General features: G+C 35.7%; 1 protein-coding gene and 1 long non-coding RNA gene across 3 annotated transcripts; both read right to left on the bottom strand.

Annotated features, from left to right (window-relative positions):
• Positions 1-7,948: 7,948 nt before the first annotated feature.
• LOC110871102 lies at positions 7,949-9,197 on the bottom strand. Of its 2 annotated transcripts, none has more exons than XR_004864389.1 (2): positions 8,858-9,197; positions 7,949-8,401 (listed from the first exon to the last, which is right to left on the bottom strand). It is a non-coding gene; the product is annotated as an uncharacterized LOC110871102 (long non-coding RNA). The 2 variants fall into 2 exon arrangements; XR_002553479.2 differs by having other exon boundaries at positions 8,863-9,197.
• Positions 9,198-21,722: 12,525 nt separating this feature from the next.
• Positions 21,723-25,140, bottom strand: LOC110869975 (FK506-binding protein 4-like). Its single transcript, XM_022119171.1, has 4 exons — positions 25,072-25,140; positions 22,194-22,704; positions 22,024-22,140; positions 21,723-21,880 (listed from the first exon to the last, which is right to left on the bottom strand). Exons 1-4 carry the CDS (start codon positions 25,138-25,140, stop codon positions 21,723-21,725), a joined length of 855 nt encoding a protein of 284 aa, XP_021974863.1.
• Between the last annotated feature and the right edge of the window lie 260 nt (positions 25,141-25,400).

Below are 25,400 nucleotides of genomic sequence, written 5' to 3'. Positions count from 1 at the left end.
ATCCTCACAGCAAAATAAAAACAGGGAGCAGAAAAACAGAGTAAGAGGAGGAAGAATGAAAAAGAAAAGAGAATACCTGATCAATCTTCGGTAGAAATTATAAAGGGAAGTTATATCGAATTTAAATGCAGAGTGATCCCAACCCTATCTCCTATTTATAATCATGATTTGCAGGGATGTCACTTCATTGACGTAATGATCACAACGGCTAGTCCGCTTATAACGGCTAGTTATCCGAGTAGTCCGTTGAAGATAAGATCAGAGCAAAACATAACTCATTAATTTACAATAAACTCCTTATATTTTGGGGGCAATTGTTAGGGCTGGATTTTTATTATACGTGATCCTTATACGTGATCCTAACCAGTGATCCTTGTTTCTTTGGCAGACAGTGATCCTCAGCAGGACTTCAGGATCAGGATCATGGACCATCAAAGGATCCTCATGCTAACAGTTACCTTCGTTTAAAACAATGTTATTTTGCAGGAACATCTAGCAGGATACGCTCTTAGCATCATAATCAAGGGACGCGTCTTCACAATTATAGCATGAGCTTAATCGAAGATAGACGTTGCAAAGGATATGGAAACATAGCTTGATTTATGGGCGGCAATTTAGGCTAGATTGTCTTTTATTTCTAAAGGGGTAATGAGCTGATTATTAGTCTTTTTACCTAAAATAGGTCACCTACACTTGTATAAATACCACTCTTCCTCATTTGGAAGAACACACGACGACACACAACACAATTCTCACACGCTTAGACACTCGAAACTATAGTGATCCTTGTACTCAGCTCATTATCATCCGAAGTTGTAACTATATTTTTCTTATATTGAAGTTGGTGATCGGTAGTTGCCATCACCCGAGGTTTTTTATGCCGGAGATCATACATTGATCAAGGGCTTTTTCCTCGTATAAATCATTGTGTCTTTGCATATTTCTCATAAACGTGATCCTTTACTTTTGTAATTAACCAAGCATCATACCCCGTTTACATAAAGTTTGGTTACATTATCCTTGTGTGATTTTTGACCAAAACAGTAAATAGTCTCATTTATTATAATTTTGACATTTTAGTCAAACTTTTAACGGTTTTGACTAAACTTACGGTAAAGTTTTTTCTAGGGAAACTCAAGAATATTTTTGTTCGTTTCAAGTCGACATTCTTTCATATACTAATCTTTCTCCAGACGCCACCACCAAATCTTCTTTTGTTCATTGATTATCTTCAAGGTATGTTTTCATGATCTGAATCATTATCCGCTCTCTGCCTTTATCCTCCAGACACAACATTTTTGTGATTAAAAGTCTCATCTCACTTTATTATAATGCTAGTTGTTTGGTATCATAATGACTGTATATAATTCCTTCTTTTTATGTATATTTCTAAGTTTTGTGGTACTGATTGGCTATATGGTATTATATATAACTTACGAGAATTTGATTGAACAGGTTATTTCTATGCAATTGGTTTTTTTTTTGCTAATTCCAAACTATTACTCGCCCTGACCTAATATATTTAGATGTGTAGTTATACCATATTAAAATTTTACAATGGATTTTTTGATTGTTAAGTAGTGAATGCAGGCTTTTTTAAGAGAAAAGGTTATAGAACCATTTTGAGGTGCCTAGATGCATAATCCATTGTTGGTGGCTTTGACAGGTTCATCATACGTTTCTTGAGGTAATTTTTGAACTTTTTTTAAGCATATCGATCTAAGGGGGTGCTTATGAAACCTTTAGGGAGAATATTTGAACAATTTTGCGACTATGATTCTGATCGAGTAGTCCTTATTGCAAACAGTTATTGATTTTAATCAATTAATTAGTTCAATATAGATATAGACGATGATAGTTAATAGTTAATTGTCAATCTTCCCCTATGAAATAAGTTATACCTATGGAAGTTTTTTGAATTTAACAGTCCATTTTCATTTTCAGTTGGCGAGGTACTTAAAATAAAATTGTAATATTTTGGGGATTTGAATTCAAATTGTTATGAGAGTTACTAAATTATGTCCGATATTTTTGGTAACTGGCATCTCTTTCCAACATGCGGATTGACCACGTTCTTAATGATTTTCCTATTTTAGACAACTGAGATTTGATCTCAGCATGATCATATATTGATTATAAGATATATGGAAACAATTTTGATTAGCGGGGTTAACAAAATTAATTCCGTTATTTTTAGAATTTGGAACCATTCAGTTTTTAAAACATACTATATAAACCTTCAATTGTATTCTTGCTTTTAGTGTTTTTTATGTTTTTACTTCGATATGCCATAATTTCATCCGACTTGACCTATTAGTAAGTCATATGTTACTGAACATATATTGTCATGAATGACTATTTCTTATATTCAATTAATTTTCTTATTTGTATTTTGCAGAAAAAATGGTTCTGCTGCATGGCATAAAAGTGGTCAGAGACTCTGTAGGTCCCGACACGGATCGTCAGATGAACGTGTATCCTATTTTAATATCCAAATTACTATTTTGCTTTATTTTGATTGGTCATGAATGTAAAAAAAATATATATTATGTAGATTTAATGAATACTCTTTTTGTTGTTTCTGTTTTTAAGTTAAATTTTATATTCATTTTTAGATCTAATAATTTTTTGTTTTGTTTTGCAGGCTCGAGCAACTTCAACAATATAATTTGTTCTCTATATTTTTTAATTTGTAAACTCATATAGTTTCTTATCTATAGTACGATGCTCCGTTTATTTTAATCTTCAACTTCAGATTTCCATAATAAGTTCATGCGTACAGTTTCTTTATGATCCGTAATTTTTTTCTAAAAGTAAGAAACATATCAATTTTCAACACCACGAAATTCGCGGGAATTATCACTAGTTATAAATAATATAGTAGAAGTTCTGTATACCCACTTTTCATATTAATAAAAGCAAGAGTTAGAAAGCTTATTATTTCTTTGTGTTGTGATCTTGGTTCTGAACCAACAAAAATTGTACTTTTTATAGCATCCTAAGACTATGTGAATGTTGATCCCTATAATTACAATGCGAGCTTTTATTGTTTCTTGCTATCTTATCTTTACCTAAAGTAAAGTTTTTGACATTGTTCTCGTCGTCAAACTTGTTTAATTGTTTCAGTTATTCTGACTATTGCTCGACCATGTGTCGTCAACTTGTATTGCCCACGGCTGTATGATTCATTCACAATGTATAAGAAGAAGACCGCCAAAAGCCTCCACATGAGCGTCACGTGGACTCCAGAAAATGGACTTCACCAAGGGAGGCGTATGCGTATTCTTAAGCATGCCTGAACTTGAGATAAGGGACGTGAAGGCATTTGTTAAATGCTACACTTTGTTCATTGAAGGAAAAACAAAGACGAAAAAGAACATGGTTTACTATATTACATGCATACGTTTACCAGAGTCCTTTAAGACGAAGCGTAATATGATCAAGACAGAATTGCAAGATGGATTGATTAAGTTAACCATTCCCAGAGTGGACGCCAAGACTAGCATCCTCTCTAACATCGTCTCTAGTATCATCGTTGATTTATATCTAAACGAACATGTTCTCTCCATGAAAGCGATGGTAAGTCTTGTTTTTCTTTTCACAATTTAATTTTGTTTACATCTTTGGAAACCAAATGTGATACAATTTTTATTGCAATTATTTTCAACTTCCTTAACTTCCAATTCATTTGAAACATTTCAATAGCTTTTGATTTTTTTTTTTTTTTGAAACAAACGACCCTTTATTATTAGGAGGGTAGGGGCACTCTACTAGTGATGGAATTCTATCACTCACAACTCACAACATCCAATCAAGTTTCGCCATGTCATCGAGCTTTATTCCATCACTAGTGATGGTTTTTTTTATTTTTAAATTATAAATTAACAATAAAACAATAAAATTATAAATTTCATTAAAATAACAAAGCAATATTTCTAGAAAAGTTCAAGCGTATCATTGTCGGAAGACATATCGCTATCGATGTCTATAGGAAACGAATCCGTTGGAAATTCCATTTTTTACCCAAGAAAATGGTATAAATTTATGTTTTTGTGTGGGTGAAATATGTAGAATGTAGGTGTTTTTTTGTGGGTTGAAAAAGTTAAAATATGTGATATATAACGTTCATATCTCACAACATTCAAAAATCAACGTTCAAATTCATCTTTCTCCACGCGTGATCACGAGCACGCGTTACAATTTCCACGCGTGAACTTTGGGAGTGGCGGTGGTGTATAACGGCATTCAACGCGTGGACATTTGGTGAAAGGCGCCCCGGGTGGCCTAATAGTCTGATAGTATAATGATTTCGTTTGATCTGAAGTCAGGAGCAGTTGTGTAATTTTAGGACACTAAAACAATACTAATACCTGCTTCTCCTTCGTCAATTGCATTCAGCTTTGTCTGATTGTCTTCTGAACTATGCTTTTTACTAGAATAATTTGCTTCTATCCGATTTTTTGTTCTGATAATTATCTGAACATGAAAGTGATAAAGAGCTGCATTCCTTGAAGCCTATGAAAGTCTTTGTCGGAACCATCCTTAAACTGCTGAAGAAGAAGGAGTAAGACGCGTATTGAAAATCCTTGCAGCCACCAGAAAGTATTGGTATGCACGATGCTATTAAGTTTTAATGATCGCATCCAACACATTTATTAGCGTATGCGAGCCGCTCCATTCAGATCAGGTCTCATGGACAAGATTAGAAGAGAATGAAATTTTTTTTGGGTGCATCCAAGAAAAATTAACAATCGAAAGACTAGACAATATCTTCGTATGAATTGCCATTCAATGCCGTATCCCTACAAAATGTGAGCTTGAAAAAACAAGGGTTAGACTAGTAGAGGTGAGTGGGTCATATGCAGGGTGTACAAATTCAGCTTGCTAACTGTGTAAGGCAATCTATATATACATTGGGGTGGTCTAAAAAATATAATTTGATTTATTAGAACAAAATGTATTTAGATTGATGGTTTTAGATTGCATTTCGTTCTTTTCTTGTTATAGTACTTAATAATTTAATTTATTAGGAAAAAAAATTAATATATAGGTTTTTGAATCATAATTGTAATTTGATCTTTAGGTAAATAATGGAACGTTTCTTTCATTTAAAAGTTTGTTAACACTAATAAATAATATAATTTACTTTAAGACCATTTGTTACAGGATACTTAAACTAATTATTACTTGTATAAATTCAAAATTGAAAAACGTTTTAAGTGATGGTTATATAGTTAAAAGTACTTTCACAAATTCTAAACTTATCTAGAAACAATATGAAACTAAAAATAATATAAAAGATGCCTTAAATTTATCGCAAATATGTTAAAAGATGGCCTTAAAAATGTTAGCAAAAAAATAAAGGTTAATATAACGTCTATGCCAACATTTGTTTTACGAAAGTATATTATATCTATAGGGCTTGGTTATATAAGAAACCCTATCTTTTTAAGAAAACTATGGAAACCCATTGTCATCCATTGATTACCTTTCATCTAACTTGATCAAAGGCTCTCATAATTTTGGTAATAATTATATTCAAAAGAAATCTTATAATACATATTAGTAAAGGAGAAGGGCATTTAAGGCATTCAAAATTCTGACTTTTCTCTTACACACATCAACTTTATTTCTCTTACACACATGTTATCTCTCTCTCCTCTCACCTCTCTCCTCTCTCTTCAATCAAGAACATGATGAACACCAAACACAAGTTTCTATCTTCAAGTTCAGATCTACATCGTATGAAAGAAAAAATGTTTGAAGATTGTTATTTTAGAGAGAGAACGACGGCAGGATGAAGGTTTTTAGAGAGATGATTTTTTTGTTTTAGAGAGAGAAACAACAATCTTCATCATGTTCATCTATAACACCAAGAACACACATACAAGTGTGTGAGAGAGAAGAAGTTTGAAGTATGTTGTTTTAGAGAGAGAACGATGACACACGCACGAGTGTGTGTGTGAGAAGAAGGTTTGAAGATCTTCTTCATGTTCATCGGACGGGTATAGATCCGGTAAGTGTTCTTGAAATATCATTTCACACTTGATTTTTTGTTGAAATGGTTATTAATATGTTTTTGTGTGCTGAAAGTGTTTTAGTAATGGTTGTTAATATGATTTTGTATTTTAAATAAATCAAAAACTTTAGGATGAGATTTTGAACGAGTTTTTTTGGTGGTTGGTGACGCCGGAGTTCGAAACGTCGTCGGAGTCAAGATCTAGTAATGGTTAATGTTCTCTCTCTCTCTCTCTCTCTCTCCTCTCCTTTGTCTTCAATCAAGATCTAGTAATGGTTAATGTTCATATATTTTAAATAAATCGAAAACTTTAGGATGAGATTTTTGAACGGAATTTTTTGTTGGTTTGGTTGCTTGTTTGGGGATGTTGATCTTAACAATAATTGTTTTTTTTTTTGTTGGTTTGGTTGCTGGTTTAGCCTTTTGATCTGAACAGTAAGTGTTTTTTTTGTTGGGTTGTTTGATTTACAGAAACAGACCCATAACATGTGTTAAGCACCTGTTAGAATAATATATAACGTGTGTTGATTTATAGAAACATATCCATAAAGATATTCAATTGACAAGCTGGATGGATGCGGGGATATTGAACAAGTCAAATCTTTTGGGAAAGAAGTTTCCGTTCGTTTATAACATGTGTTAGTGGTTCATGCTGTAACAGATTCATAAAGAAGTTTTCATGCTGTAACAAGTTTTCATTCATTTATAACATGTTTAGCACATTTTGGAATGTATAACATGTGTTAAGCCTCTGTTATAATCTTTTTGTAACCTGACATGTATTTATGTATAAGCTAGTGGTTTATAAAACACCATGATGTGTATATACTGATCTAACATGTGAAAACAGTCGACGGGGGGGGGGGGGGGGGATGAGTTTAATGGTGAGCTTAGTTAATATCGTAATCTTGTTGTAACCCCACTTGTATACATATGATAACATGTAAGCATCCATTATAACCCGACTTGTATTCATGTATATGAAAGTGGTTTGCAAGTTAATATGCGTACAAGTTAATATGGAACATACAAGTTAATATTGTATAACGTGTGTTAAGCCTCTATTATAACGTGTGTTAAGACTTCCAGAATGGATGCATAAACTCCAATAGTAACTTAATAACATAGTATACCTGATATAACGTGTGTTAAGGCTCTTTTATAACGTGTGTTAAGACTTCCAATGTGTTAAGCCACTGTTATAATCTTTTTGTAACCTGACATGTATTCATGTATAAGCTAGTGGTTTACAATGTGTTAAGCCTCTGTTATAATCTTGGTTTAACCTAACATGGTGTCATGTATACCTGGGATAAAATGTGTTAAGCCTCTGTTATAATCTTGGTTTAACCTAACATGGTGTCATGTATAAGCTAGTGGTTTCCAAAACACCATGATGTGTATATACATACTGTAACATGTATTAAGCGACTGAAATATATAACATGTGTTAAGCATCTATTATAACATGTGTTAAGACTTCCATAATAGATGCATAAACTCCAATAGTAACTTAATAACAACAGAGTAAACCTGATATAACGTGTGTTAAGCCTCTATTATAACATGTTTTAAGACTTCCAGAATGGATGCATAAACTCCAATAGTGTGTTAAGACTTCCAGAATGTGTTAAGTCCAATAGTAAACTCCAATAGTAATTAATATGTGTTAAGACTTCCAGGATGGATGCATAAACTCCAATAGTAACTTAATAACAACATAGTATACCTGATATAACGTGTGTTAAGCCTCTTTTATAACGTGTGTTATGACTTCCAGAATGTGTTAAGTCCATACCATTTTAACATCATGTATTAGACAAAACAATAAGAGTCTCACATTACATATTACTAGTAAACGAAAAATACATAGCACTAAGAAAAATGGTGGGCCGTTTACTATACCCATAACGGTATAACTAATATAACGTGTATCAAGGCTCTATTATAACGTGTGTTAAGACTTTCAGCAAGTTACACATAACATGTGTTAGAGATTAATGTACTGGTAAACTTGTAAAAAGCTACATTGCCTACAAGCAAGTTACATAAAATTGGATGCATATAGCCCAAAAGCAACACAAATATGTTGAGGTCGACTTCAGGGCAGAAGTTCGGAAGGCCATAAAATTTTTAACAACACGTCTTAGACAAAATAATAAGAGTCTCGCATTACATATTACTAGTAAACGAAAACACAGATCACTAAGAAGGGGTGGAGCTCCCATTGACGGTCTGTCTTTGCTGTTTATCTGCTACCTTTGCTGACTCATCTCTTGCATAAACTCCATTAACATGTTCCAACAAGCTGGTCATTAACATATATAACAAAGGTAGCTATGGGTTGTAGTAACAGGATATGTCATCTAGTAGAATCACCACCTGGTAAGGATGAAAAAAAAAGAAAAACATTTTATTGAAAATAACATCACCGAAAATCAAAGAACTCAGAAAAAAAAACTCAAAAGTAATGAATCTAACATCAAATCTGCTTCAAACCCATATGTTTGAAACACATATAGATCTGAAACAACTAAGAAGACCTGATTTTTGAAGAAAGAAATTGGGCACACAAAAATTTCTTCTTGGTCTTGATTTAAAATTTTTAAATAAACAAAAGAAGCTCTGATTTTAAATCTATCAAATATCATAAAAAGTATAAATTTAAACAAATTACATAAATAACAAAAGTAAGATCTTTAAACGTGTTTCTCTCACACACATTTGTGCGTGTGTTCTTGGTGTCCAGATGAACAAGATGAATATTGTTGTTTCTCTCTCCAAAACATCAGTTTTCTCTCTCTAAAAACAGAATTAAAGATGTGATGAGAGCAACACCTTACTTTCTTTTCTTGAAGAGCTTCGATAATTGCTTCGATCCTCAGATTTGGTGGCTTCAATAGAAAGTAATGAGTATAAGATCTACCCGGCGACATTAACGGGTTATATGACGGATTTGTCTCAATGGACATTAATGGAGAAAGGAATAAATGAAGAAGTAGATTGTAAATGAAGATGTGCAGGACATTAATGAAGGTCTTTCTTAGAAATGAAAATGATAGATATGGAGTTAGAAAGATACATTGGGAAGATAAATGGGTAATAAATGTTGTCAAATCATAGTAGACAAAAGTCAAGTTATCTTTTAGAGTTAGGTAGTATAATGTTGAATTTACCAAAGTGCCCTCAAAAGTAAAAAGAAAGATGGAGATGGCTGGGACACGTGGCCAATTGTAGGCCTTGTAATGGGTTTTCAAAGTTTTCTCAAAATAAGGGGTTTTCTCTAGAGCATTATCCTATATCTATATATATAACTATATAAAGTAAATGAGATGGACATGATACTAATTTTACACGCGTATAACTTTTGAAGTATTATGTACAAGAAAGAACAAGCCAGTTTAAAGGGGTAATTTAGGAAATTGCACAAAATATTAAGACGCCTTGAGGCCAATCTAAGGATTTCACCACTGCTACAACTCATCACCCCTGAACATCAATCGCCATTCTTTAGTGTATTAACTTTCAGTTTTGTTTTTCCACCTTCCCTTGTTCCTATTAAGGAAAATATTATTGTAAATATAACAGATTGATTACTGGATGAAAAAGCTTGATTCACAAATAACAATACAAAGGCTTATATAAGCCAATTACAATCAACCTAGATTAATGTGCAGAGACTATCATGGCTTATGTTTCGGTGGTCAACAGTTACCTAAATCCTATCCAAATATACAAGAATTTAAAATGGTAACAACTAATTTACGTTACTGTTATTTACAATAATATTTTCCTTAATATGCCCCCGCAAGATGGAGGATCCATCGGATACTCCAATCTTGGATCTTAGACGGTGAAACGGTCCGCGGCCTAGAGGTTTTGTAAGGACATCGGCGAGCTGATCAGCAGAATGAATGTGCAGAACCCGTAATGAACCATTAGTTACCTTTTCCCGAACAAAGTGATAATCGAGTGCCACGTGTTTCATACGCGAGTGATAGACCGGGTTGGCACACAGATAAGTAGCACCAGCATTGTCACAAAATAATGTAGGAGGTTTAGTTGCCGACAGACCTAGCTCGAATAGTAGGTTTTGGACCCAAGAAAGTTCAGCTGCACCGTTTGCTAATGCCTTGTACTCCGCCTCAGTTGAGGAACGGGAGACCGATTTTTGACGTGACGAGCGCCACGAGATGATGTTGGAACCGAGGTAGATGATATATGCTGTGGTAGAACGCCCCCCGTCGGCAATTCCACCCCAATCAGAATCAGTAAATGCGGTAAGGTCAACCGCGGTTAAGAAATAAACCGTGATGAATGGTGCATTTCAAGTATCGAAGAACCCGCTTTAAGGCTTGCCAATGAAGTTGAGTAGGTGCATGCATATATTGAGAGAGCTTGTTGACCGCGTAAGAAACATCAGGTCGAGTAAAGGCAAGATATTGGAGGGAGCCCACCAGTTGACGATACGGAGTGGGGTCAATGGTAGGCGAACCATCAACAAGAGAGAGTGACTCAGTGGAGCTAAGTGGTGTGGCAACGGGTTTAGCTCCATCCATTTTAAATTTGGACAGTAAATTTTGCACATGAGCATGTTGAGATAGGAATAAACCAGTGGTTGTGTTGATAACTTCTATACCAAGAAAGTGGTGTAGCATGCCAAGATCTTTAATGGAAAATTTTTCGGATAACGCACGAATAATATGTTGAATAAATAAATTGTTGTTTCCGGTCAAGACAATATCATCAACATATACCAAGAAATATGAGATAACGCCTTCGCGGTTATAGATGAACAAAGACGGGTCGGCCAAGGATTTGCGAAAACCGAGCTCAAGAAGAAATGTGGCAAGCTCCATGTACCAAGCACGTGGTGCTTGCTTGAGTCCGTAGAGAGATTTTCGAAGATGACAAAGGTGATTGGGAAGGTCCGGATTGACATAACCCGGTGGTTGAGACATGTAAACATCCTCATGCAAAGTGCCATGCAAGAAGGCATTGTTGACATCTAGTTGTCGTATGGGCCAGTTTTGAGATAAGGCAATGGAAAGAACTGTACGGATAGTGACGGGTTTAGTGACTGGACTAAACGTTTCAAAGTAATCCTTCCCATATTCTTGAAGGAAACCCTTAGCAACTAGACGTGCCTTGTATTTCTCAATAGACCCGTCAGGGCGCCGTTTAATACGAAATACCCACTTACAACCGATAGGTTTGGGTTGCGAAGGAGGGACAAGTTCCCATGTGGCGTTTCTTAGAAGAGCATTAAACTCATTATCCATCGCCTTGCGCCACTCGGGATCTTTTAAGGCTTGGTTGTGAGTGGTTGGTTCAAGCGTTGAAGAGATTGGATGGAGGGTAGTGTGATTAATAAATTTAGAGTTATAATACTTTGAATTTGGTTTACGTGTGCGTGGAGGTGGCGGAGGAGAAGAGGCGGTCGAAGGTGTAGGGAGGGATGGCGATGAAGGTGCGGTGGTGAAGGAAGTTGTGTGAGGGTTAGTGTCGTTTGAAGAGTGAGCGGAAGTGTGGGATTCAGTATTGTTTGGAGTTGAAGTGCGGGTATCAGAGATGTTGTCAGGGGAGGATATGGTAGACTGTACGGGGGAAACCGGAGAAGAAGGTTGAGTTGGTATGGGCTGGTCAAGTGGGCTTGGTGGGTTTTGGATGGACTCGGTCGGGTGAGTAGAAGGAGGGGAGGGAGAGGAAGTGGGTTGTTGTGCCTTGGGAGCGACTTGGGTTAGTGGGTTACCAAAAAACTGGTCAACATTAGGAATGGTTGAGGAATGTTGTTGAGATTTTAATGGAAATGCAGTCTCAATGAATTCCACATGTCGAGAGTAGTATAGTCGCCGGTTTGTGTAGTCATAGCATTTGTAGGCCGATTTGGATGAAGAGTAGCCTAAAAACACGCATTTTTCAGAGCGAGGGTGAAGTTTGGATTTTGCATACGGGCGAAGCCACGGATAACATAGGCATCCAAAGGTTTTGAGTTTGGTGTAGGTGGGTTCTTGCTTGTAGAGAACGGAATATGGACATTTAAGATTAAGGTTTGGAGTGGGTAGACGATTTATGAGATAAACGGCAGTTTGAAAAGCATGTGTCCAAAAGGAGAGAGGAAGGTGAGCATAGTGAAGGAGTGATAAACCGGTTTCCACAATGTGCCGATGACGCCTTTCGGCGACCCCATTTTGTTCCGGGGTGTGCGGTGGGGTGGTGAAATGAGAAATACCGTGAGCTTGAAGATATGCGATAAGTCCAATATACTCTCCACCATTGTCGGTGAAGAGAGAAATTAAAGGTGTTTGAAAAAATTTTTCGACTAGCAATTTGAATTGTGGAAATAAAGTGGAGACATCAGATTTGTTTTTCATTGGATATAACCAAATATATTTTGTGTGAAAATCTACAAAAATCACATAATAAGTGAAGCCATCAATCGATTTTTGTACCGGTCCCCAAACATCATCTGAATATATCAATTGTAAGGTTTTGTAGTAGTAAATGAGTTCGTGCCAAAAGAATCTTTGTGACTTTTATTGATGGAACACGAATTACAATGAAAATTGAGTAGATTAAAATGTAAGCCTAAACACTTGGCTATTTTCTTGAGAATCCGAATGGAAGGATGCCCGAGTTTGTGATGCCAATCAAGAGGCGATGTGGTGGATACCGCATTTATTTGAGGTTGAGATGGAAGGTTGGCATAGTAAACATCAAGGTAATTCTCGCCCCGCATGAGTCGTGCCCCCGTTCGAAGATCCTTGACAAAGAAATGAGTGGGAAAAAATTCCACAGAAACTTGGTTAGTCTTACATAATTTTGCAACGGAAATGAGTTTATTTTTGAATTGAGGAACACATAAAACATCTTTTAAGGCAAGAGAGCCATTGGACGTATGAAGATGTGTATGACCAATATGAGTTATAGAAAGAGTATTACCATTGCCAAGAACAATTTCATTCGGTCCGCCATACTCGGATACGGAATGAAAGGATGCACGATCCGGATCGACATGATTGGAGGCTCCCGTATCAAACATATAGGAGGATGTTGTGGCATTAGCAATTGGTGACGCCTTACTTTGGGTCATAGAAGGGCCTGTGGTAACATGATTTTCACGGAGAAATCGGGCAAGTTTTCGACACTCTTTTGCTTCATGCCCTGCAAAATTACAGTATTGACAGTAGATATTGGTACGAGAATCACGGTTACCGTTATTGAAGTTGGAGCCATTAGACCATTGATTGCGGGATGGTCTGTTGATGTTGCTTTGCATGGTGCGCCGGTCGTTTGTGGGTCTTGAATTAGACCTTGAGTGTTTTTGTGTAAAGTTGGCTGTAGCCATGAGGGGTGGTGAAATCGTGTTCTGTTGAAGTTCCCGTTCAAAATCCACCAGTTTCTCAAAGAGTGCAGGAAAAGTGAGTTTTGTATCAAGGAGTCTAAGTGATTGTGCCACATTTTTGAAGTCATCACCCAGTTGGCAGAGGATATGAACCATGAGGTCCTCGTCTTTCACCAGGTTTTGAACGAGTGCGAGTTCATCAGCGATTGTCTTCATGTCACGTAAGTATTCCGTGACGGTGCGAGTGCCTTTAGGATTCGATGCGAGTTTGGATTTTAGCGATATGACGCGAGACCGAGATGGGTTGGCATAACTAGTAACCAATCGTTCCCACGCTTCTCGGGCGGTGTCGGCCGACGCAATCATCGGTTGAATGGTGGATGAACAACTGCCTAGAAGCGCCGCCAGGATGATTTGATCTTGTCTGAACCATGGGTAGTGGTCCGGGTTTGGTTTGGTGGCTTCAGTGTCTAGGAATTCTGACGGAGTTGGCTTGGTTCCGGTGATGAAGTGTAGCAGATCTAGACCAAAAAAAAAAAAACATAGACGAGTAAACGTGCTTGCGCCACACCGGAAAATTATCAGAAGTAAGAGTGATATTAAAGTGGGTAGAAGCCGTGAGTTGAACAATTGTGATTGGTGCCATAGGAGGTGATTGTAGAGGGTGTTTGATTAGGGAAAAAAAAGTTACAGTAGGATCAATTCTCGTTTGAGATGGAAGCTCGTGATACCATATAACAGATTGATTACTGGATGAAAAAGCTTGATTCACAGATAACAATATAAAGGCTTATATAAGCCAATTACAATCAACCTAGATTAATGTGCAGAGACTATCATGGCTTATGTTTCGATGGTCAACAGTTACCTAAATCCTATCCAAATATACAAGAATTTAAAATGGTAACAACTAATTTACGTTACTGTTATTTACAATAATATTTTCCTTAATAGTTCCCTCCCACATACTTATATCTGGGCTTCCTTTTATTCTCCCTGCTGGCAATTCGTGGAATCGTTGTTAACGGGTATGCGTAGCACCCAATCTAGGAAGGTGTAATTGGGAGAATCGAATCCATGAAGCTTACATTATAAGTTTTAAATCATTTGATTTGTAATTCATGATTCTAAACAATTGATTTCACTTCTAATTTACAACAGATTCTATGGTAGTGTTTGCTAAATATTGTGTAAAGTTTTCATCCCACTTCAGTATGAATCTCAATTACTCTTCCTATACAATGATTTTCAGTTAATTGACAATTATGTGACTTTAGTTTTGGTTTATTGATCGTGATTTTGTAGCTAGGGCTTTTAATATCTGTGTATGATGTTGAATTACTTTTATTTAGGCTTGAAAGTCGGTTACCACTGATGATATTTATTTTGTCCTTAATTTGATTGTGTTTATGTTAGAATAATAATGAGTCAAGGGCTGAAATGTAATATTGTGAAAGATAAAGGGTCTTAGTGTAAACAGTTGTTAGAGATTAGTTAGCAGTTGTTAGAGGTTAGTTAATAACTGATTAGTGGTAGTTAGCTGCCTATAAATACTTGTAATCAGTGTTAAGTGAAGTTAGCTATGGTATTGTTGATTCTTCCCTCTCTTTTGCTTCTTCTTCAATTTGTAGCTAACAAATTGGTATCAGAGCTACCGATTCTCGGAGCTTCTGTGTATCAATCACGATCATAATTCGTCCGGTTCTTTCGATTCCTTGAAATTGATCATTGTTCGATCAATTTCTGCTGGTGATTTCGTTTCAAAAACTTTGAAATTGATTTCTTGTTCAATCAATTTCTGTGCGATTCTTTCAGTTCTCAAATTGATCTTTGTTCGATCAATTGCAATTTGATTCAAAGAAGATGACAACAACTCGTAATCAATCGATGGAGCAGAGGATGCAAGATTATGATGTAGCTTTGGTTTGTTTGGAATCAGTAGCTACCAAGAATGCTGAAAATATTGCATCAATGAAAAGTCAAATGGAGAATCAGATGAATGAGATCATACGAAGCATTCAAGCTTTGGGCAATAATCAACCACCGAATCAGCAAGTAATTGCTAATCAATTTCCTTATCACAATAATAACAATTGTCTTTCTAAGACGGAATTTCCAAAGTTTAATGGAGAAAATATTGAAGGATGGATATGCAGAGTGGAACATTTTTTCGAGATTGATACTACTCCTGAGGCCCTTAAGGTAAAATTTGTGATAGTTCATTTGGAGGATATAGCCCTACTTTGGCATCAGTCTTTTGTTAAGTCAAGGGGGGTAGTATTGAGGGCATGTTGTGGAATGAGTACAAGGGGTTTATAGTTGCAAGATTTGGGTCAAGTCTTAATCAATATGCTGTGGGGGCTTTAGTTGACTTAAGGCGGACAGGCTCTTTGAATGAATTCTGTAAAGAATTTGATCTAGCTCTTACTAGGGTCAATATTTGTGATGAGTATGCAGTAAGTTTGTTTTTGAGAGCCATTAAGCCTGAAATTGGCAATCCAGTTAAGTTGATCAGGCCACGAAATTTGCCTGAGGCATACATGTTGGCCAGAATTCAAGAATATAATATTGCATCTTCTAGTAGGTATAATAAACCCTTCAAATCTTCATTCTCTCCTATTAATAAGCCTGTAGGAGGAACCAATATTCCATTGTTGCTTGCACCATCACCTAAACCTAAACCCATGAATGCTAGAAGATTGTCTCATAAGAAAATTGAAGAGAAGAGGGCTAAGGGGGAGTGTTTTGGGTGTGATGAGAAATATACACCTAATCATATTTGCAAGAATAAGCAACTGTTCTCTATTGAAATTGTAGAAATAGAAGAGGACAGTAATGACGAAAATACCCTTCATGAAATGGTGATGAATCATGTTCAAGATCAGGAGCCATGCATTTCATTGAATGCAATTATGGGAGTGCCTTCTTATTCTACAATGAGAGTCATTGGGGCTATCGGTACAAAACCTTTGTAAATTTTAGTAGATTCTGGATCCACTCATAATTTCTTGAATTTGGATTTGGCCTTAAAAATGAGGTGTCCTATTAAAAAAGTGGCTGAGTTGAATATCACTGTGGCAGATGGCAAAAAGATGTCTTGTACTCAATTGTGTAAGAACTTTAAGTGGATGATGCAGGGAAATTGGTTTAGTGCAGATGTCATGCTTGTTCCTTTAAGCAACTATGACATGGTTTTAGGAGTTCAATGGCTACAAACCTTGAAGGATATAAACTGGAATTTTAAGCAACTTACCATGAAGTTCAAGGTGGGTGATCAGTTGTTTGAATTAAAAGGTATTGGGTCAAATATAATGACATTATGCACTGCTGAAAAGATGAATGTGCTGTTGAGTGACCCTAAAGGCATAGCAAGTACACAACTGTATAGTTTACAAGCTTTGGATGCTGAGATTTTTCAGCATGAAACAAGGGTTGTTCAGAACAATGAAAATGAAGCATTGAATTCTTTATTGAAAAAGTATGATGATGTTTTTGCTGTACCTACTGTTTTGCCTCCAAAAAGGGATTGTGATCACAAAATTGTTCTCAAAGATGAGAATATCACCATCAATCAAAGGGCCTATAGATATCTTGCTCATCAAAAAGATGTGATTGAAAGTCTTACTCAAGAGTTGTTGGATGCTGGAACAGTAAGGAATAGTCAAAGTGCTTTTGCTTCTCCTGTAGTCTTAGTCAAAAAGAAGGATGGAACTTGGAGGTTTTGTGTGGATTACAAGAAACTGAATGAGGCAACTGTAAAGGACAGGTTTCCTATTCCATTAATTGAGGAACTATTGGATGAATTGGGAGGGGCCATTGTATTTTCAAAGTTGGATCTTAGAGCTGGGTATCATCAAGTGAGGATGAATGAAATGGATATCCACAAGACTGCTTTTCGAACACACCAAGGGCTCTTTGAGTTTGTGGTCATGCCATTTGGGCTGACCAATGCTCCTGCTACCTTCCAATCTATGATGAATGCTACCTTTAAGTCATTAATGAGAAAAACTACACTAGTATTCTTTGATGATATTCTAGTGTATAGTCCTGATATGCAACAGCATTTGATTGACTTGGAGCAGGTGTTACAACTACTGAGGAAGGATACACTGTTTGCAAAGAAATCAAAATGTTCTTTCGCAGGGGCAAATGTGGAATATTTGGGTCATATCATTTCTGGGACAGGAGTACAAACTGATCCTAAGAAGATTGAGGCTATCCAATAGTGGCCAGTGCCTACTAGTCTTAAACAGTTGAGAGGCTTCCTTGGGCTAGCAGGTTATTACAGAAGGTTTATCAAGTCATTTGGAATTACAGCTAGACCTTTGAATGATCTTATGAAGAAAGATGGGTTCAAGTGGAACAATGATGCACAATTGGCTTTTGATCAGTTGAAAACTGCCTTAACCACTGCTCCTGTTTTGGCTCTACCTAATTTTTCTAAAGAGTTCGTAGTTGAAACTGATGCTTCAGCTAAAGGATTGGGGGTAGTGTTGATGCAGGAAGGCCACCCTATAGCCTTCATAAGCAAGGCTTTGTCTATCAAGCAATAGTCTTTATCAGTATATGAAAAAGAACTGTTAGCAATTCTTATGGCAGTAAAAACTTGGCATCATTATTTGATAACCAAGAAATTTCTCATAAAGACTGATCAGAAGAGTTTGAAGTATTTGCTTGATCAAAAGATCACTACTCCTCTACAGCAAACATGGTTAGCAAAGTTGATGGGGTATGAATATGAGATAGTTTATAAGAAGGGGTCTGAAAATGTGGTAGCTGATGGTCTTTCTAGAGTACAGGGTTTGGCACTATTTGAATTGGGAATGAGTTCAGTCAATCCACTGTTGTTGGACAGGATCAAGGGTACTTGGCAGGCTGATGAGAGGTTACAACTCATCATTCAACAAATTAATCAAGGCAAAGTAATTCCTCATGTCACTTGGGATGGTCAGTTGTTAAAAAGGAAGAATAAGTTGTGGGTAGGTAATGATGTGCAACTGCAGAATGACATAATTCAACTGTTCCATTCATCTCCTATAGGGGGGCATTCTGGGAATTATCCTACTTTGCAAAAGATAAAGGCTTTTTGTTATTGGAAGGGATGTTACAAACAGGTGTTTCAATGGCTCAAGGAGTGTTCTCATTGCCAACAGGCCAAGTATGAACCAGTGGCTAGCCCTGGCCATTTGCAACCACTGCCAGTTCCAACACATGTTTTCACAGATGTCTCTATGGATTTTGTGTCAGGGCTTCCTAAAGTTCAGGGAAAAGATACAATTTTAGTGGTGGTGGATCGCCTAACTAAGTATGCTCACTTCATGCCTATATCTCATCCCTATACGGCTTCTTAAGTAGCCCAGATTTTTACAGATAACATTCTTAAACTGCATGGTTGTCCTATGACCATAGTATCAGATAGGGATCCAGTTTTTCTAAGCAGTTTTTGGAAAGAGTTTATGAGATTGCAAGGCGTTCAGTTGGCCTATTCCACTGCTTATCACCCTCAAAGTGATGGTCAAACAGAGGTACTGAACATATGTTTGGAGACTTATCTGAGGTGTATGTGTATGCATTCTACCAAACAGTAGTTGAAATGGCTTAGCTTGGCTGAGTGGTGGTATAATACTACCTATCACTCAACAATAAAAATGAGCCCTTTTGAGGCCTTGTATGGATTTCCACCTCCCACTCACATTCCTTATATTCTTTATGATACAACAGTGGAAGCAGTGGAATTTGTATACAGGGATAGGGAGGCCATGATTAACCTTTTGAAGGAGACATTAAGTCAAACAAGAAACAGAATGAAGCAATACGCTGATGCTAATAGGAGTGAGAGAACATTTCAAAATGGAGACTGGGTGTATCTTAAATTGCATCCTTTTGTACAGAATTCAATACAGAATCAGAGGCATTCAAAGATTGGACCTAAATACTTTGGGCCATTCCTGGTGATTGAAAAAATTGGAAAAGTTGCTTATAAATTGGACTTACCCAGTGATGCACAGCTTCATCCTGTATTCCAAGTGTCCTTGTTGAAGAAAGCTTTTGGTCAACATGCTCCAATTGTTCCTCTGCCTACTGATTCTCGTTTTTTGTTGCAACCTAGATCAATTGTGGACCGGCGTTTGGTTCGGAAGGGTAATCGTATGGTGAATCAAGTCTTGGTTCATTGGCAAGGTCTACCGTTGGAAGATTCTTCATGGGAGGATTTAAATGAGTTTGAATTGAGGTTTCCAGGCTTTAATTCTTGAGGTCAAGAATTCAAAATGGGGGGAAAGTATTGTTAGAATAATAATGAGTCAAGGGCTGAAATGTAATATTGTGAAAGATAAAGGGTCTTAGTGTAAACAGTTGTTAGACATTAGTTAGCAGTTGTTAGAGGTTAGTTAATAACTGATTAGTGGTAGTTAGCTGCCTATAAATACTTGTAATCAGTGTTAAGGGAAGTTAGCTATGATACTGTTGATTCTTCCCTCTCTTTTGCTTCTTCTTCAATTTGTAGCTAACAGTTTAGCTTATGGTTGACCCTGGATCGAAGCTTTGACAATTTCATAGATCAATTATTAGTATCTATAGGTTTGTAATTCTTGCCTAAATCGCTTTCTAATTCCAAGGGATTTGATGGTAGTTGATAATCAATTTTAAAGAACAGAATTATCACTTTAGATACCAAGTTTTGGGGTTAGGATTTCAAATGATTCAATCAAACGCTTTTCTTTTCTGTGGCAACTTTTTAATTTGTTCTAACTCTACTAAGTCATGTGGTTTTATCAATTGGATTTGTCCTTAATTATATGTTGGCTGGTGAGTTAATGTACTGATGAATGTGGTAAGGGTCAATCAAAAACCTAATCTACGTAGATAGCGTAAGTATGGTATCGTATCCACGGGAAATTTGTGGTTGGTGTTTAACTAGATTACCTAATTAATTAACTACTAATCTTAACTTAGGGGTTTTGATTAATTTGAAAGAAAACATTAAACTAATTAAAAGAAAAGATATTAAATTTATAAATGTAACCTCCGATCAAAGTTTCAGGTTCTAGGTTTACACAAGATTAGCTAATTATTTGGACACCACATAGACATAGTGTTGGAAAATCAGTTAATGTGGCAATTAAAATAGTTTTTGTCAATTACCCAGTTTACTATATCAACTCAACCCTCTTTAGTCACCCAACTCGTTTCTAGGTTTTGTCATTGTGAGGACCGTGTTCGTCTTTGTAACGCTCCGACCGGATCTAACAACTATGTGCACGTGCGGAATCCATGACATAGAAATGACGTAATAATCACACAGACACCGTTAAACCTCATTCTCATTGATATTTGAACTTGTACAGAACCTGGAGAAAATTTGGCAGAGCTTCGCTAGAGTTTGCCAAAAAGTTACATAACAAATTAACCCAACACCCCTATATATAGTTGTTATGGCTTCGTACGAAGCTATGCCTGGCTTCGTACGAACCGGGGTTGTTGTTCACTACATACTAAACTGAACTATGATGTCCCTTCGTATGAAAGGACTTACACAATACAAAACCATTTCAGTTTAATACTAGCACATATAATTAAATTAAACATAGACTCGATGCTAGACGTAAGCTATAGACATATTGCATTTACAGACTCCCCCTTGGATGTAGCTGTAGTCGTCTGTATAGTCTTCATTCACCTCTTCCTATATCTTCTCTCCCTGTACTTCTGTTTTCTTTCTTCTGCTCGTTGTGCCAGCATCTCTTTTCGTTTATGCCTTCCTTCGTTAATCCACCATTCACGCCATTCCTTTACACCATCCATCGTTTTAGACCACCTGGGAATTTTTCGTTCTTCACTTTCAATCGGAGTTTGATCAGTGTCAAACTTCCCCATTCCCAATATCCACCTTGCTCGTTTCGCTGCTTCAGCCATCTTTTGATCCTCTTTCGTTGTGACGCTGTTCTTTCAGAAATTCTTCACGTTCAAGATCTCTCCAGCTTGACTCCAAATAGCGGCCTGAATTTATCTCTTTTTCAAAGCATACATTCACTACCTATAATATTGCAGAGATTGTTCTTTATCAGTTGGATAGTACATTATCTTGTTAAAGAACAAATAATCTATATCCTTCTTAGAATAGTTCACCAGCCACATCTAAACAATCAGGAATATACGCCTGTAAACCATCTTCTCATCACGTAGAGCAATCACTGCTTGACATGTTTTCGGATCATATGCCCATCCCCTGAAGTCTTTATAAAAATCCAGTTCCATCTCCTTCAGTGGCATATTTTTCATACATCGTGGTCGCATGACATGTAGAGTGATGTCTTTTTCGCCTGTCACTGGATCAACAACTACTGTACGCTTAGGGAACTATGGTTTCCATTCTGGAAAATGATCACGTGCTTGCCCATGAATGTAATACCATAGCTTCGACTCATAGTATCTCACTTTAGGACCCCATTCGAGTTGTTGAATATTCTTCATTTTAACCAACTCTTTAACGTCCCAACATGGAAACGTCTTTAGATCTTTAACATATTCGAAGTATTGAACTCCAAATTCACGTTTTATAGCATAAACTTTAGATCGTCTAGATATCCCCAAGACAAGATATCTCGGAGAGATTCGTCTGGATAGCTCTTGAAAAACTTCAATGGTCTTTTAAACTTACGTTCCCCTGGCATTGGTTTGAACCATTTCTTACGTTCCTCTCGAAGTTCTTCCTTTGAAAGCTTCCTGGGAATACCTTCTTCACCAAGCTTTTCAACGATCTGTCTCTTCAAATTATCTTCATATGAGTTTTAAACAACTCTATGAATGTGGGAAAATCAGAATCTCGACCTGAATAATGCAACTGTTCTTCATGGTCAGAATCAGAATCATCTTCGGTCACCACATCGTTAAAGTTGTCAGCATCATCAACCATCTTAAATACATATTCATCATCAGGAGCATTATACTCTATGTCTTTCTCAAAATCAAATGTGAACTTGTCTTCATCATTCATACCTAGAGCTTCTTTCATTGGCTCCCTCGTCCAATTCACAACTAATTCTCCTTCTTCAACATCATGTTGTAAGAATATAACTTTAGGAGTAGATGAATGTTTAGTACCTGATGATGACTCCCCCTGAGGATGAACGTCCTCAACTTCTTCATTATGCGTGTCATCTAGGAAGTCAAGGTCTTGATGATCTCCCGTTCGGCTCACAACTATAGCACCACTATTACCATCATCATCATCATCGTCATCATTACCATCATAGTGATAATCATCAATGTCTTTGAATAACTCATCTGTATCTTGTTCCTCATCATACTCATTCTCTTTGTCGTCTTCTTCATCATCTTTCTTTTTTACGGCGTTTTATTTTGTTTCGCAAAATGATGAAAAACGATGTCGTTATAAGAGAGCACACGAAGCTGCACGAAAGGATGTACAAAGAGCCTTAGGTGTCATGAAAGCCAGGTGGTATAAACTCGCACAAACTACAAGGCCAATGTCTCCACGAAAAAAAATCATGTACGCATGTATTATTTTGCATAACATGATTTTCAAAAACATAAAGGTGTAACGATATCACTCGAACACATAGAGGATCCATCAAGTGATGGAATGGCAGAAGAAAATATCCTTTCATTGTTACAATCATGAACTATCCACCGAAGCCTTGAAGCGGATCTTATCGAGCATTTGCAACAACGACATGAACTTTACCACCAAAATTTACAAATGAGTGACTAGGTTTATTGTATTGTAAGTTTTATTTTATGTTAATTTTAGTTATGTCTCTTTTATTGTAATTGATATTTAGAATATTAGATATATAAATTGTTTAAAAGCTTAAATTAAAGTAAAGTAATTTGGCTTTGGAAAAAACTAGGGAAATCTCCTACGACACCGTGTAATCTGGGAAAAACCGGAGAAATTTGAGAAAAACTAGAAAAAGGTTGATGTAACACTGATGTGTCACCTGAGGGAGGAAAACTGGTGAAAACGGGATGACACCCTCTACCCTAAGTATGAGAAGAAAAAAAATATGACACCAATAAACAAACCAAACTAAAGAAAATGATAAATAAACTAAATCATATGTAATAACTTAATTATTATTTTCAATCCTAGCAGGAAAATGAGGGAAATGGATACTCAATTTAAAGTGAGTAAACAGAATTCCAAACTCGATCTCATAGATACATATAAAATTCTACAGAAAGCCGCATTTGATGAAAGTCGTATGTACGGCTTGGAGGGAAATATTTCATATCTTTCCGAGATCCACCCTTCAATATGGATTGAAAAAGCCAAAATAAGATCTAACAAAATAAAATATAGAGTTAATAACACAGATGGGTCATGTGGTTTATAGCTAGTTTCACCTTTATGTACTAACTTTTTTTTAACAGGTTTAGGTTTTATTTTTCAATTTTGTAACACCTTTGGGTACTAACCCCAAAATTATCAATATAATGACTAAAATACCCTTCCATTCTTTTTAATTTTATCAATGTAACACATTTGGGTACTAACACCTAATTTTATTTAAGTTAAAATCAATTTTACAAAATCTATATTTTTTATTTTCATCTTTTTATTATATCTTTTAGTTAACATAAATTTTTTTTATTTTTTTATTTTTTATAAGTAAATATTTAAATATAATTTTTTAAGAAATAATAAATAATTTAGCACGATAGAAGTTGCTCAAAATCTTAAATAATTAAAAATTCAATATGTATAATAATAGTTGGTAATGTGCAAATAAATTATTATTAAGATATTAGGTTAAAACTCCGTGTATTACACGTGTTTAATATATAAAACTTAGTTTTAATTTTTGTAATTTTAAATATATGGGATTAAGTAATATAAAACCAATAACAATAATAATAAAAGATTGTATCTCATCGGAACTAAAGTGTTTTCTAAGCACATAGATACACAAATAAAATAGAGATGTCATGGTTTAATCATTTGTTTCATTATTTAATTTATATTTTAAAGAGTTTTTATATATTCATAATATTAGTCAGATATTTATCTAGTATTATTTAGTAATATTATTAATAAATAAAAAATGGAGCGGTCGTTTTCTGACTTTTTTAATTTATATTTATAAATAAAAAATAAAAAAATAAATAGATTTTATGTTAATTAAGAGATATAATAAAAAGATGAAAATAAAAAAAATAGATTTTGTAAAATTGATTTAAACTTAAATAAAATTAGGTGTTAGTACACAAAGGTGTTACAATGATAAAATTAAAAAGAATGGAATGGTATATTAGTCATTATATTGATAATTTTGTTGTTAGTATCCAAAGGTGTTACAAAATTGAAACTATAAACCTAAACCTGTTTAAAAAAAAGTTAGTAACCAAAGATGAAACTAGCTATAAACCACAGGACCCATCTATGTAATTAACTCTAAAATATAAACTTTAAAACCAAATTTCTTATATTATAGCATATAATAAATATAAAATAATTAAAATTCAGAAAATCATATCACTCATACGTTTCAGAAAATGATATGAAAATGATATTACTTATCACTCACAAGCACCAATCAAGTTCCGCCATGTCATGAACCATTTTTCCATCACTCACAACTTTTTTTAGTGGGGGTGGTCATCACTCACCACCACACCCGACAATTTCCCCCAAACCAACAATTACCCTCACAATTAAACACCATCACGCCGTTGAAAATATCACGGAATCATCAAACCGTGATGATATAACGCGTTTTCGTTCTGGCGGCGGTGGGATGTTATCAAACTCCATGCGTGATATTTCTCTATCACGTTGCTACCCCGGGTCATCTTATGAAAGTACATGCAAGGACGAGGACAGAGGGAACCAGCATACTGATGTTGCATATATATATATAGTGTGGTTTGTTTGTTTTTTTTTGGCATGTGCAGCTGCAGCATGAAAGATGAAAATGGTAAACATATTGTTGTATTTTATGTATTATATTGGGTTGACTTGCTAAGTTGGTGAATGATGGATCAGATTTACTGTTTATGTGATAAATATTTTTG

Source organism: Helianthus annuus, chromosome 8, assembly GCF_002127325.2.
Source record: "Helianthus annuus cultivar XRQ/B chromosome 8, HanXRQr2.0-SUNRISE, whole genome shotgun sequence".
Taxonomy (NCBI): domain Eukaryota; kingdom Viridiplantae; phylum Streptophyta; class Magnoliopsida; order Asterales; family Asteraceae; genus Helianthus; species Helianthus annuus.
The sequence above is the reverse complement of the archived record's forward strand: the minus strand, read 5'-3'. Positions and strand labels throughout refer to the sequence as shown.

What these genes read in the sequence shown, in the direction of transcription:
- LOC110869975 (XM_022119171.1), bottom strand. Translation starts at nt 25,140, where the DNA reads ATGGAGTTTGATAACATCCCACCGCCGCCAGAACGAAAACGCGTTATA. An exon ending in CATCACGGTTTGATGATTCC is followed by an intron (nt 22,705 to 25,071) that starts GTGATATTTTCA and finishes GCCGTAAAAAAG; the next exon opens with AAAGATGATGAAGAAGACGA. An exon ending in CAAACCAATGCCAGGGGAAC is followed by an intron (nt 21,881 to 22,023) that starts GTAAGTTTAAAA and finishes AATATGTTAAAG; the next exon opens with ATCTAAAGACGTTTCCATGT.